The 13,913-nt window shown below is 40.8% G+C and overlaps 2 protein-coding genes across 3 annotated transcripts in view; both read left to right on the forward strand.

Moving 5' to 3' along the window:
• Positions 1-9,737, forward strand: part of atp2c1 (ATPase secretory pathway Ca2+ transporting 1) — a 34,797-nt gene extending 25,060 nt beyond the window's left edge. For both annotated transcript variants that reach the window (XM_080768150.1, XM_080768151.1), the window contains 8 exons: positions 1,179-1,229; positions 1,747-1,913; positions 2,586-2,654; positions 3,859-3,975; positions 4,502-4,649; positions 4,957-5,052; positions 5,369-5,510; positions 6,491-9,737. In XM_080768150.1, the coding sequence (XP_080624276.1) occupies positions 1,179-1,229; positions 1,747-1,913; positions 2,586-2,654; positions 3,859-3,975; positions 4,502-4,649; positions 4,957-5,052; positions 5,369-5,510; positions 6,491-6,618 (918 nt within the window). In that variant the 3' untranslated portion in view covers positions 6,619-9,737. The remainder of the gene's footprint in view (positions 1-1,178; positions 1,230-1,746; positions 1,914-2,585; positions 2,655-3,858; positions 3,976-4,501; positions 4,650-4,956; positions 5,053-5,368; positions 5,511-6,490) is intronic.
• Positions 9,738-10,921: 1,184 nt separating this feature from the next.
• Positions 10,922-12,873, forward strand: rpp25l (ribonuclease P/MRP 25 subunit-like). Its single transcript, XM_080768434.1, has 2 exons — positions 10,922-10,993; positions 11,721-12,873. The coding sequence occupies exon 2, from the start codon at positions 11,728-11,730 to the stop codon at positions 12,427-12,429; it is 702 nt and encodes a 233-aa protein (XP_080624560.1). The 5' UTR covers positions 10,922-10,993; positions 11,721-11,727; the 3' UTR covers positions 12,430-12,873.
• Positions 12,874-13,913: the final 1,040 nt, after the last annotated feature.

Here is a 13,913-nt window from a genome sequence, read left to right on the forward strand (position 1 = left end):
AAATTAGGCTTATGTGGTTAATCGATTCATTAACAGTTTCCGCGCCAAGATTGACATTGGACGACCATTAACACAATCAGCGCCGGGATTTCTTTCAAAATAGAAGCTCGGGGTGCCGGGCAGATATGGCAGCTTTTACTCTGAAAGCCGGGGGCTTCCGTTCCGTACAAAAACCGGGAGGCATAATGTTGCTTGCTTACCTTGCGATCGACGACCCCTTAGTTTGTAAATTTAAAAAAACAAACAATTACTGGGTCTGCCGTCGATGAGGTCGATCGTCATCAAGCAACCCCTCGCCACCATGTCTGTGATGTCATCGAACATTTTCCATCTACGGGCTGGACACGATCCAAAAAACTCATCCCATTGAAATAGCCCTTTTGTGGTCCGCACGGGTCCGCTTCAGCTTTCTGGATCACAACACACATATCTAATGTCCACACCTGAAATGCTTCCGTGTTCCCAGAAGTAGGTGATTACCGGTGGTGTCACCTCAAATAGGGTCCGCTATGAGAGATGATTACCAGTGGTGTCACCTCAAATAGGGTCCGCTATGAGAGATATGCATGGCATTAATATCCAATATTAGTGGGGCGACACTAGAGGGCAACGTTGATAGAGTTAAAGGGGCATACCACTCATTTTCAACATTCTACTATTTCATTAATATACTTTTGAGCTGTGCGGAAATAATAATAAAAAGTCCCCCCCATTCTGTGTTTCCTATAACTGAAGGTCTGAAAAAAATCATTAACATTGTGAATCACATCTTGATGACATCAAGATGTGATTCACAACAGCTCTAAGGTATATTAATGACATAGTAAAATGTTGAAAATGAGAGGTATTCCCCCTTTAATATATGAAAATATTAATAAATGTATTTTAAACCTGCTTCTCACATATTCATTTAATCGAAAAAGCAATTGTCAATAGAAAATAATTTAATTTTAATTTTGCAGCCCTACTGCCCATATCAATAATAATCATAAACACATTTACAATGAATGAAAACTTTGATACAGTAAAATCCTCAGTATTAATGTAACCGTCAGAGTGTAAACTTTTTTTTACATTTTAAGCTTCAATTCAATCTAACACTGAGGATTTAGCTTTGTATATATTCATAAGTTATAATAGAGTGGCTCTAAAGTCAGGGTGGTTTTCTCTCTCCACAGATAGCAGTATTTTACAGAGCCAGCCCCAGACACAAGCTGAAGATAGTCAAGGTAAGGCATAAGATGATGGTGAGGATTAGTCTGTTAACCCATTTTGACCTGAGATCAGATTCTAAAAATGTCTTTTACATCATGACAGTTTTCTTCGATTTTTCAAAAATAGCAGACCTACAAGCTCGTAGCGCGCCACTCGGTGGTGCGCTATGAGCTTGTAGATCTGCTATTTTTCAATAGCTAAAGCATAACATAATGCTAACACCAAAAGGGGTCCCTGCCCAAAATGGGTTAAGAAAATATTTTTTCATCTCAGAAGTATGAAATGTAAATATGCTCTAAATTGCACACACACAAGGCCCCTGAAAGCTGTACATTAAAGCTTCTTTGTCATCTTATGAAGGTTATACACACTCCTCCTCCAGTTTTCTATTCAAAAAAGCACCATTGTAGGTCTCTGAAAGAGACCCTAGGAATTGGTCCTAATATCAAACCATCTTTACATGTATCACTTTCTGAAGTGAATGTTGGCTTTAACCTGTGATCAACTCCTGTGATCCCTTTATCCATCCAGTCGCTACAGAACATCGGGGCTGTGGTTGCCATGACAGGGGATGGGGTTAATGACGCCGTGGCTCTGAAAGCAGCAGACATCGGTGTGGCGATGGGCATGACGGGCACCGACGTCTGCAAAGAAGCAGCAGACATGATCCTTGTCGATGATGACTTTCAGACCATCATGTACGTGTAGTGATGAGTTGTATAGGGACCAAACCTTCATGAAATATCTAAAAATGGTGTATATCTGTTTTTCAGACCTAGAAATACTTTTCATAAGGGAATATGCTCGGATAACACCATCTGCTCTGTTAGAGTGGTCTGATATGTTTATTTATGAATGGTCAGAATAGATACTCATTAATTAATGTTGCCATTTTCATCTTTTGAAAATTCATTCAATTCATCCCATGTACAGTATAACGACTACACTCTGACTGAATGACCAGAGAGCACCTGGGGTATGCACTCCAGCACTCTCGGGAGTGCATTTCCAAGCACACCCACAATTCTAGAGATTGTTAATCAAAACTGCTGATGGAAAACGTTTAAAAGAGTCTTAGCAGAAGGAAGACCTGGGGCATTAAAACGCTAAAGGAAATGGCATACAATGTAATGAGGAATTTTTGCAAAGGTGTAATTGGAATCATAGGCTCAATTTGGCAAGTTAATGCTTTGATTGCATCTGTTGATCTGTTTAAATGAGCTTTTCTTCTAAAATGTTTTTTCTCTGTGCTGATGAGTGTGTTTCTTTAAAATGCAGTTTGTAACGTGTACATCACAGTTCTCACTAAGACAAGTCATTGGTGATGATTGTCTTTATTTTTTACCTCCTTGTGTGATTTTTGTTCACAGGTCCGCCATAGAGGAAGGTAAAGGGATATACAACAACATCAAAAACTTTGTTCGCTTCCAGCTGAGCACGTGAGTAACAATTGAAGTTGATCATATTTACTGTTGTCGTTCAATGGAGGTCATATATATTTTTTTAATTAAAATATTCCATAGAAGAGTTGTCAGGTGTTCTTTGTAAGGCTTACTATGAAAACGTGCATCTCCCGTCCGCTAGTTAGTCAACCACGTCTCCATATATAGTAACGCGCCACATCATGGAGACACTTAGATCTCCATATATGGATCTGACCTCGTGACATCACGTTACATAATGGAGACCCTTAGATCTCCATATATGGTTGTCAGTCCATCATACTGTCTGACATCATCAAACAGTCTACAGTACACTCAATATATGCTATATATGGCCATGAACCCTGGCCATACCTGTTTTTTTATTTGTTATTCTTTTTTCGGCTTTCGCCTTTATTTTTTTTATTTTTTTATAGAGGGACAGACAGTAGGCTGACAGGGAATGGGGGAGAGAGATGGGGGGGTGACATGCAGTAAAGGCCGTCGGGATCGGGAGTTGAACCCGCGGCACACTGCCAGACTCGGGCTACCGGCCAAGGTGCCTGGACCGCTGAGCCACGGCCCAGGCCAAGGCCATACCTGTTTTTTCATTGTGCATTTTCTGGTCAAAGTTGATCCCATGCCAAAGCGACAGCACTCGCCCGGCAGTCTGCCGTCAGTCACCCAGGCGGATGGGTGCACTCGCCGATATGCAGATCGACCTTGACATCAGGGATCTCCATATATGGGAATGTCAATATATGGCCATATCACGCCTCCATATATGGTCACACCTCGTAACATCACCCCTCTGTATATGGTCACGCCTCGTGACATCATGGAGACCCGTAGACTTGTAAATGGGTGGCACAGTCTGTCCCTTCTAGCCTCACAGTTAGAAGGGACTGGGTTGGATTCCTGATGTAGGGGATAGGACCTGGTTGGAATAACGTGTTCCTTCCACGCGTTACGTTGTACCTGGGGAAACTCTCCCCTGCCAGGTGATAAGAAGCGGCCTGCTCACTCCACATACATTGAAGGAAGCATTGAGCTCAGTTTGGGGCATTCCCCAGGTTGGCAGAGGGAGAGTAGCGCCCAAGATTACAGTTTAGACAATTTAAACTGGGTGAAAAATGGGTCACAGAATTGTGGATTATGGATTAAAAAACACTTTTTCCTCCTCCTAATCCCTAATGCATTCTGGCCCTCTGGTGGTCTACAGGAGCATCGCAGCACTGACATTGATTTCCCTAGCAACGCTGATGAACTTCCCCAACCCTCTGAATGCCATGCAGATCCTGTGGATCAACATCATAATGGACGGACCTCCAGCTCAAAGGTACTGTAACACTAACAGAGATTTTACTGCAATGGAAAGACTTTGACTCAGACATCAAATGTATGTATTATAAAATGCTCGTATTATCAATACTGTTAAAAAATATATTTGACAATCTTACATTTATCCGTTAGAATTGTGCTTTTCATGATTTTAATGGACCCAAGGATCCGAGGTCAAATAAAATGTTGAATTGAAGATGAATAATACAAAGAAAATTTGAATTAAAATGAATACATACAACTATACACTGGTGGCTTTAGCCAATGGGGAAAACCTTGGTGTCTGTGCTCTGAGATGGCAAAATAAAATACCCCAAGGACATGGCTGAAGGCCAATGCAATATCAGTATGCAATGAGTATCTTAGCAACAGGTGCATGGGAAAATAGTGCACGCTGTCATGAACTGTTTTAAAATTACCCTAAGAAAGAAAATACATATGAGTTGAGAGGTTTCTACCTGGAGGGAAACTCAGATGTCATAGACACAATGGATATTGAGTGATATGAGTCCTCTCTTCCTTAGTTTGGGAGTTGAACCTGTTGACGGAGACGTGATCCGAAAGCCTCCTCGTAACGTCAGAGACAGCATCCTCACCCGCAGTCTGCTCATCAAAGTTCTGGTCTCAGCACTCATCATTGTCTGTGGTACACTGTTTGTCTTCTGGAGAGAGGTGAGCTCTTTATTAACTGAACTGGAACATTTGTTTTCCGATTTAGCTTGTTGTCTTCTTGTTTGATTTAATTACTTGCATATTTATTTTATTAGCTAAATATTCATCCACATTTGCTATCAAGTGCAAAATTGTGCACAGTTTATTACAACACTGAGCACCTGAATTGAAATATTTGAAAATACAGTATATGGTGCTTGTTTAAAATAACACTGCATCATAAGTCTTTAACGTCAAATAATTATGAGGAGGATACACTGTTTGACCATTTTAGTTTTTTCTGTTTTTGTTACTTTTTGTAATGTAGCTCCGGGACAATGTCATCACTCCACGAGACACCACCATGACATTCACCTGCTTTGTATTCTTTGACATGTTCAATGCTCTCAGTTCCCGCTCACAGGTACGGCACACGTGAGCTTCCTTAAAGCCCTGTCAGCTGTGAATGAGACAATATTCGTATTTATTTATTTGTTTGGAAAATGTAGGAAAACCAGAATTAATTTTAAATTCTATGTGAACTGCAGCAACATTGTATTGGGGCCTAAATGTCAACTGAGGCGTGTTTATAAATCTTGTTTTTGTTGCTTATCTAGGGTCAAATCTTAGAACACTTTTCTCTGCGTAAATGGATTTTAGTATCTTAGAGAATACTTTTGCAGCTCAAGCATATAAATTGGGCACCCAGCTTTAACACACGTTCTTTTCCTGTTTCTCAGACCCGTATGGTACATGAAATGGGTCTGTGCAGTAATCCGATGTTCTGCTACGCGGTGCTGGGCTCCATTATGGGACAACTGTTGGTCATCTACTTTCCTCCTCTCCAGAGAGTTTTCCAGACTGAGAGCCTGAGCTTTTTTGGTAAGAGCTAAGTGGCTAGTGTTATCGCATTTGGCTCTCAAACTAGTAAAGACTTTATATATTGTAGATGAGAAAACTTTTATTATCAGACAAGCCCTGTTATGTCCCATTTCTATACATTGTCCCAGCTTGCCACACCACTACTTTTGTTTGTCCCTGTACTGGACTTAGTCATCAAGCGCAGCCAGCCACCATGAAAACTGTCCTCCATGGTCTTTGGATTGCTAGTGAGGATTGTCTGACCAATCAATAGTCTGCAGCATTTCACGTCACCATTTGGTATAGGTTCAGACCTGCTTGGCACACATGGAACTTTGGATGTATCCGGTACTAATGGAAAGGAAAGAATGAGGGCAGAGCTGTGGCCTGCTATGTCAGGACTATGCAATGGGGCGGCAGTGGCTCAGAGGTAGAGTGGCCGGTAGAGAGGCCAGATGGGAATGTTCCCAGTTCGATCCCGGGCTCCACCAGAGTTGGTGTCGAAGTGTCTTTGAGCAAGCCGCTGAACCCGTAATTGCTCCCAATGTGCAGATTGGTGCCTTGCGTGGTTTCCTCCGCCATCGGTGAATGAATGTGAATGGGTGAATGTAATGCACAATCTATGTAAAGCACTTTTGATAAAAACGCTATATAAATGCACAATTTTCCATTTACCAATGGAAAGGGGCCATTAGTGGGATGGGCGCACACCAAGAAAAACATGTCTGTAGACTGGTATGTAGCCCCCAATATTCCTTTAGCCCATAAGTTAATTGTCGTCATTAGTATAAATTATAGTTTAGAGCTAACCATAACGAGCTGCTGATTGGATGGAGTTGGGTGCTAAAGGCTGTGCATATGTGATGCCCTAATTGGTTGAATGAGCTCAATCCATTTTTGGGAGAAGGTCACTCCATTGCGTGGACAGGTTTCTCTGTGGCTTCATAACTTCTACTTGTGTTTTTTAACACTCTCCCCTGTCTGCATCTCTGTTCCTTCAGACCTGCTGTTCCTAGTGGCCCTCACCTCATCTGTCTGTTTCGTCTCTGAGGCTATCAAGAAGGTAGAGAGGTGGAGAGGAGCTGAGAGGACAACTAACATGCCCATCGAGACCTTCTACGAAGTATGACGCACAAGGACCTCCTGGCCAAAGGACAATAGATTTTTGGGGGCAATGACTGATGGAGTTAATGTAAACACAGATGGGATTGATTGATGGATGAGGATGGTAGTGGTTGGACTACAATGAGTGTGGGATAACAACCGGCAATCACTAACTGAGGCTGCTGGGAAGCTGTAAAGGATCCAGGTGTCACTGACTAGGGCTCCCTGACCCAGCAGCGGTTTTGGTTGGGGACTGGATGTTGCTCCTGGCCTCCAGCTAGGTTGATGAGAAGAGCTTTATTTAATGGATATTGGAACTGGATTGGCCAGACAGACGTGGCAGGACAGTGTGGTTGCTGAGAGAGCTCGCTGTAGACTTGGTACCCAGCCCAGTGGACGACTCTTTCACAGCTCAACGCACCATCTATCCATGTCTTTTGTTTGACTTGTGCTCTCTTTGCCCCTCTTGTCTGGCTTAAGTGAAGGTACCAGAGCATAGCTTTGTTGAAGTTTGGCACTGGCCTTCCTGCATTCCGGCTTGCTTTTAACTTCTACAGTAGTTCATTTTCCTGTTATCAAGGAATCAGGCTAAATTTGAAAGAGTCATGGCTTGAAATGTGTGCAATCCTTCTTTTCAATGTTTTTGTTTTGGTATATACATAGGAGGTGTTGACCACTACACAGCCTGCTTTGTGTGGTTGAATATAATGGTAAATTATTTGCAATGGGTGGAATACTTTTTAACTCTTATACAAGTGAATATACAGCATTTTCTGTTGTCTATTAGATCTTCTGGTTAATTCTAAGCACATTGTTTAAGGAATTAAAAGAAACCATAGGTTGGTTTATATGGACAATAACAAATGTTATTATTATTATTATTATTATTATTATTATTATTATTAAATAATAATAATTTATTATTTTAATCATAAAGTGAGTTTTCTTTTCTCTCACACTTGTCATGCTTCATTGCACTATGGTTCCACATGCTTAATGCTCCTCTGTGAGCAAGTGATAGAAAATAAATAAAAACAGGTAGTGCAGTGCCAAGCTGTCCTAAGACCTGTGTCTGTGGCTATTCTGGCTAATTTACTCAGTCATGCGTCTACAAATTTGGCAGGTGCAATTGAGGTTGTGGCTGTTGAATGAATCAGCCTTTGGGCTTGGTGGAGGAAAAAGTTAAGATTCTTGTCCTCCATCCTGATGCAAACATTTCTTTCATTTTAAATGTGGAATTAGTCCTCAAAAACCGCAACAATCTGTTCTCAGAACAGGTTAGCACTGATATGGTAGCTTCAGGGTACAATGTTGACACCTTTATTATGGCTTTCTCCGTTTCTGTGCCTTAGAAAAGTAATTACTTTTTCCTTAACTTTACATCACTGGACAAAAGAACAAACCTTCAAGTGTTAATAAAATGTTCAGTAGGTGCAACACTTGAAGGGGAAAATAATCAACCCATATCGGCCTCATTGCAATTAAATGGACATTTTGGGTTCAAAATATTCAGTTCCTTACAGATGATTGATACAATTTCCCATATGTTTTGTTGACAGTTATAGCCCTAATTTTATTTAAGACTTCAAATCCCATAATTCACTTACTGGCACATAACTGGAGTTTTTGTTACTTACCCAGCCAACACTGGCCATGATACTCTTAGATGCTCTTAGATTCCACAAAAGAGTAAATGTCTGTACTGAGAGAAAATTAAAACGAGCAGAAATATTTTTGTTAGTAAAGGATAGGATAGTAAGTAAAGGATAATCTTCATAATGCTAAGTATCTCTTTCTTATCCCTGTACTTCCTGTGTTTTTGAGGTCTATTCCACTTGTGTCCAGGTTTCTTCCAGATGTACAGTTATTAAGTTTTCACACCATCCAGAAACCAGCCACCCCAGAGTGACTCGCATTCCTCTTCCTCACTTTTCAGAACAAACTTTTCCATCACTTTTGGATATGATGGAAGATACTAGGTACTGTATGTAAACTTGTACAGTCTACACTGTAATATAAGTGCAAATATGTCTCAGTCTTAATGACATTTATATGCGCTTGCTATATCAATTACTGTATCTTGTGTATCGGGGCCAAAAATGATTGACAAAGTTTTCTCTCTAGATACAACTGTGTTCTGCATTAGGGAGCACATGGGCCTTGTTTGCTGTGTTAGCACTGAGTTTTACTCCTGCTAGGCAGAAGTTAGGAAGCAGTAGAATCAATGCCTGGAGCAAAATGCTGTTATATTTTGTCTGTGTTTAGTAAATTGGTTTACATTACCAGGCGCATTGGGATGACGGATGAAGTTTACCAGCCACCACAACTGATATGTTCCTCTGTCTGTAATCGCATATTATTACATAAATGTTAATAGTATTAAATTGTTGCCATCTGGTGAAAACCTTGTATGTCCAAAACGTAAACCATTTAAAATTGTGAAATCTACAAGCGCACAACACAATGATCGCATTATAATGTGTTGTGAGCTCTAAGACTTTTTTTTACTACTTTTGTGCAACACTCTTGTATGATGAAGTTGGCATTAATTTATGAAAAAACATCAAAAGTTGAAATATGAAGATACAGTACAAGGTTTTTGCCTGTCGGCAACTCCAAAGCTATCCCCTTGACCAACTATTTCTTTGTGAAAATCGTTAAAGCAACATTCTTCTTCCATTGTCACCTGGCATTTTGTTTTATAATTCAATATTGTGTCATGAGTGGGATGGCCGACAAGGAAGGATTTTAACTGAACTGGAATGCTAAGCAGAGTGGGACTGCCAGACACAGTTTAATGCTGCACATTTCGCTGTGGCTAGTATTGTCTACTCTACAAGCCACTGCAGTAGATGACAAGCTACTGCTCTGTTCTAAAAGTCATGTTTTCTTAATTTTCTGGCTGTTGAGTTATTGGAAGCAACCTGCCACTTTGGCTGGTGGAAGACAGTTTCTCCTCTGTCCCTTTTCTGTCTGAGTCAGCTACTGCTTTGGTCTCGTGCTACTAGGCGATGTGGACATTAGTCAAATGATGATCTCAGTCTTTATAATATTTTATTTATAATTTGTGTGTGCAGCACAGGGGAAGTGAATATTTTGTCACTGGATGAAAATGTATATTAAAGTTTTCTATGAATCTTTTAATGGCCTGATTTTATTTAATTGAAATAACTAACCCTAACCCTAACCCTTACTTTATAATATGTAAATACAAATAGTATCCATTCATAAAGTTTTAACGATGCATGCCTTTAACCGCTACATTATTTTAAATTAAAAGAAAACATTTATTTCAGTCCATCAGGACCGGACGTGTTATATTCAGTAAATTAATAAAAAGACGTGTACTGCAAAATATGCAACAGTGATTGCTCTCTAAGCTAAGGAAAGTAAAGCGGCTTGATATTGTTTAAATGATCGACTGTCCACAGTTTTAGAATCGGTTTTAGAATCCATTATATTGATTTTGATATAGCAGTCAAAATATTGCTTTTCTTCTAAACTAAAAACGAGTTAGCCTATTTGTCATAAAATGTCTTCAGTGAGCTTCTGTTGGACTCAAAAGGCTTACGACTGAGTCTGGCATTTACTGCATAATTGCCTAAATTGTGGGTATATATTCACGTTTTCATAGCAAGCCATTTTATCATTGCTTACAAACTTGACATGCAGATGTCAAACTGGACAGATGTCAAACATGTACTGTTGTACTTGCTTGCTGTGCATCAAAAAGCCAGAAGCCATGCATCATGCATCATAACCTGACGCTGCCAGATGAGGGCGGTATTGGGGAAACAAACAAATTTGTGTAGCAAGCTTTTTGGATCTGGCAGCGTCAGGTTACATGCATCATGGCTTAGGCCTATATGTTTATGAAAATGATCTCAAATCTCAATCGCCCACAATACACCCTACATTTTTCCATGCCTTCGGCCTGCCTACATCACTTGATTTCACATGATTGAGGGATTGATTGAATACTTTATTAATTAACAGTCTGAGTGTGCACTATACGATTTTATAATGATTGTTAAGGAAATAATACAAAGGTTCTTATTCCAATAATGGTCCTCCTGGGTGTTCAATTATTATAGCCAATGTTATTAAGAAGCCATGAACGTAAATGTAGCCTACAAAACAAATGTATTTCTGGGGTTACAAAAAACAAATACACATTAGAGAAAGGTAACGTTCTCCACAACCATTGCTCGATGTGATGTCAACGCCTAACCCAGTGTACTCTTTGCTGCCCCATCTGGCGGAGTTAGGTTAGTGAACACCAATGTGCCCTAGAATTTAGAAGAAGATGATCACAGCATTTTGCAGCAGTTGGTATCGTCGCACGTTAGAAACTGGCAGGAGCAGTAAACATGTGGGCAGTTTCTAAGGTTTTACTTCAAGTAAGATTATTAAATATAAATTCAGTTTATGTTCGCTACAATTAGACGTATACAATGCATCCAACTAGCTGGTTGAACCAGGCTATGACTATAGTTAAATTACATGACGCTACATGCTAACCAACTGAATAACTTCTAGACATATTGTCCACGCTAATGTATTAGCTTACTCGCTGCTTAGCTCATGCAGTATTGGTGGTAGCCCGGGTGGTAGACTACACTGTAGTCTACCACCCGGGCTACAGCACGGGTCAACGCGTTTTACAAAGTAACATTAGATGTCATGTCAGTTACAGTAATTTTGATCATGTCATCAAATCCATTTGCACAATTTAGGTTGAACGCCACGGTGACGTCTCAACCCGGGCCCGTTCGGGACCCTTGTACCTTTTCTGTATTTGGGGAGACCGTCTCCCCAAATACAGAAAAGGACGTCAAGATACAATTATACTGTATACTAGTGAATGTCGACATACTATTAGTCTACATAACGCTTACTGGTGACTACACGCAAAATACCATTGTACAGTCAAGCAATGACATGATTTAATTTAATTACCTGATAATTAATAATAACCTGACTCCGCCAGATGGGGGCGGTATTTATTCACGTTGTGAAACAAATGTGATTGTGAAGCAAACGTCTTCCATCTGGGAGTCAAGTTAAATTAATATTTGTGTTATCTGCTAATGACCATTATGTTTGCATTGCATTTTCTCTCTGCAGATGTCAAATGGAAAACTACAGTAAGGCCAAGGCGGTGGAACAGCCCTATCCCTCCCCGTTCCCTGATCTCCCCCCCACCACCCCAGAAGTACGGGTCAGAGATGGCAGCAAGATCCGTAACCTAATGCGCTATGCCCTGAGCCGCATGGAGCCCAAACCAAGGGTAGCTGAGGATGAGGAAAAGGGACTTTCTAGAACTGATGAAGGTGATGTAGTAGCCATGGAGACTCGGGAAGTGACAGGCTGCTCGCTGATCACTGAGAAGTCCCTCAGCCGGAATATACTGTTCACAGCGACTGGTAAAGGGGTCTCCAAAGCCATCACGTGTGTGGAGATTATGAAGCGACGTGTGAAGGGGCTGCACCAACACACCAAGCTGTTGTACAGCACAGTGGACGAGGTGTGGGAGCCCTTGGAGCCCACAGCAGGGCTGGACAGTCTGACGGTCAGCAGGAACGTGCCGGCCATCTGGATCCTCCTCTCCAGGGACCCTGTAGATTCCAGTCTGCCAGGGTACCAGGCTCCAGGGAACTTTGATGCCCTCTGGGCTCATTCAGCCAAAGAAGAGGCAGGGGCTTTTGGGGGTCAGAGACATGGACACAACAAGAGAAAGAGAGGAGGTGGTGGAAGCAGTGGCAGCAGCAGAGGAAAGGGAGGGTCTGGACGTCATACTGGTCGGCCAAAAGAGCCATTTAAGAGCCAGAGTTAATTCAGGCACTGCAGTTTAGAAAAATAAAATATTTAAGTTGAAGAATACACACCTGGACACTCAGATATTTTATGTTCAGCCAACTAGGATCTTATTACCTCTGCTTGCATCATTTGACCACTGTAATGCAGAATATTGATAAAAACCTTGCAATGTTCTGTTTAATTTGTACCAGAATTGCATTGATAGATTCTTTTTCTTTCATGTGATTCCTCACAGCTAGCCATGCAGCCGCCAGCCGAAGCTATTTTGTTTTAAATGTATTTTCTTATTTTGATGGGTAAACGGCAACTACATTAGTTTTGAATTGGCTTTTAAACTAATTTCACTGGAAATCACCAACTTTTGGTGTCTAATTTGTTTCAACAAGTGTGTGAAAGGCATATGTCTCAAAGTCTACAGTAATGTTAGTGACTTTGTTTGAGAAATAAAATGTAACGATGATTTCTTCACCTTTTTTATTTTGTCATGCAAATATAAATGTCCCCAAATATTTTTGTCCCCCCCACCACCATCTGGTAAACCGAATATTAGACATTATAGCCTAGGCCACTCTTAGCCACATTCATTGTGTTTAGGTCATGTTCTTCTAAACTTAAGTAACCAGCTCAGTGGCCTTGCTGTGGTTTGAGTATCTGCCCTGAGACTGGGAGGTCGGGGTTCGATCCCTGGCCGGGTGATACCAAAGACTGAAAGATGGGACCCAATGCCTCACTACTTGGCACAAGGGTTGGATTGGGGGCAAGTCCCTGCGACATACCTGTACTAGTGTCATGTCCAGGGGGTGTACATCAAGCTGCCTCACGCTACAGAAAGAGGAGATGGGATCCTGCCCTATGGGCCTCATGGCTCAGCAAGGCTTACTTCTAAAGTAGCCTCGGTCCCAGGCTTAGTAAACAAAGACATATTTGGGAATACACATTTAAGGTACAGGTGAGGTTTTCCCATGTGTCAGGTGTAAGAGCAGGAAAAGTGTTCTTTTCCATAATGGCAGATCCAAACGTACTTAAAAAATAAATAAAACATAAATAATATCATAGATTGAGGTAAAACTGGTGGCCTTAAAACTTAAATCTTAAGAGCGAGAAGCACAAGCTGCACAACAGAACAGACCTGACTGTACATTTTATTTTGAGTCAGTAAACCAAAGCAGGGAGAACATTGTTTATTTGTTTTAAATACTGTTTCATGAGACAGGAAGTAAGAGCCCATTATCTTCACTTTTCTTTATTCTGAGTGACCCTATTTCATGGCTGAAATTATAATCTGTGTTTATCTGTGGAAGGAGACAGGCCGGCCTTTACAGTAATTCAACTTTTCTTTGAGTGGTAAATATGAACCGTATTTGGTCTCTTTTCATGTTATGGATGAAAACAGAATTATAAATAGTATACAGAAAGGGATCTATGACATCAAATCAAAGAAAAAGGTCCCACACACTGTCTGGAACTAATTTATCTAAATTACTATAATCCCAACAGAGT

This window comes from Protomyctophum bolini (assembly GCF_963924005.1).
Source record: "Protomyctophum bolini genome assembly, chromosome: 7".
Taxonomy (NCBI): Eukaryota; Metazoa; Chordata; class Actinopteri; order Myctophiformes; family Myctophidae; genus Protomyctophum; species Protomyctophum bolini.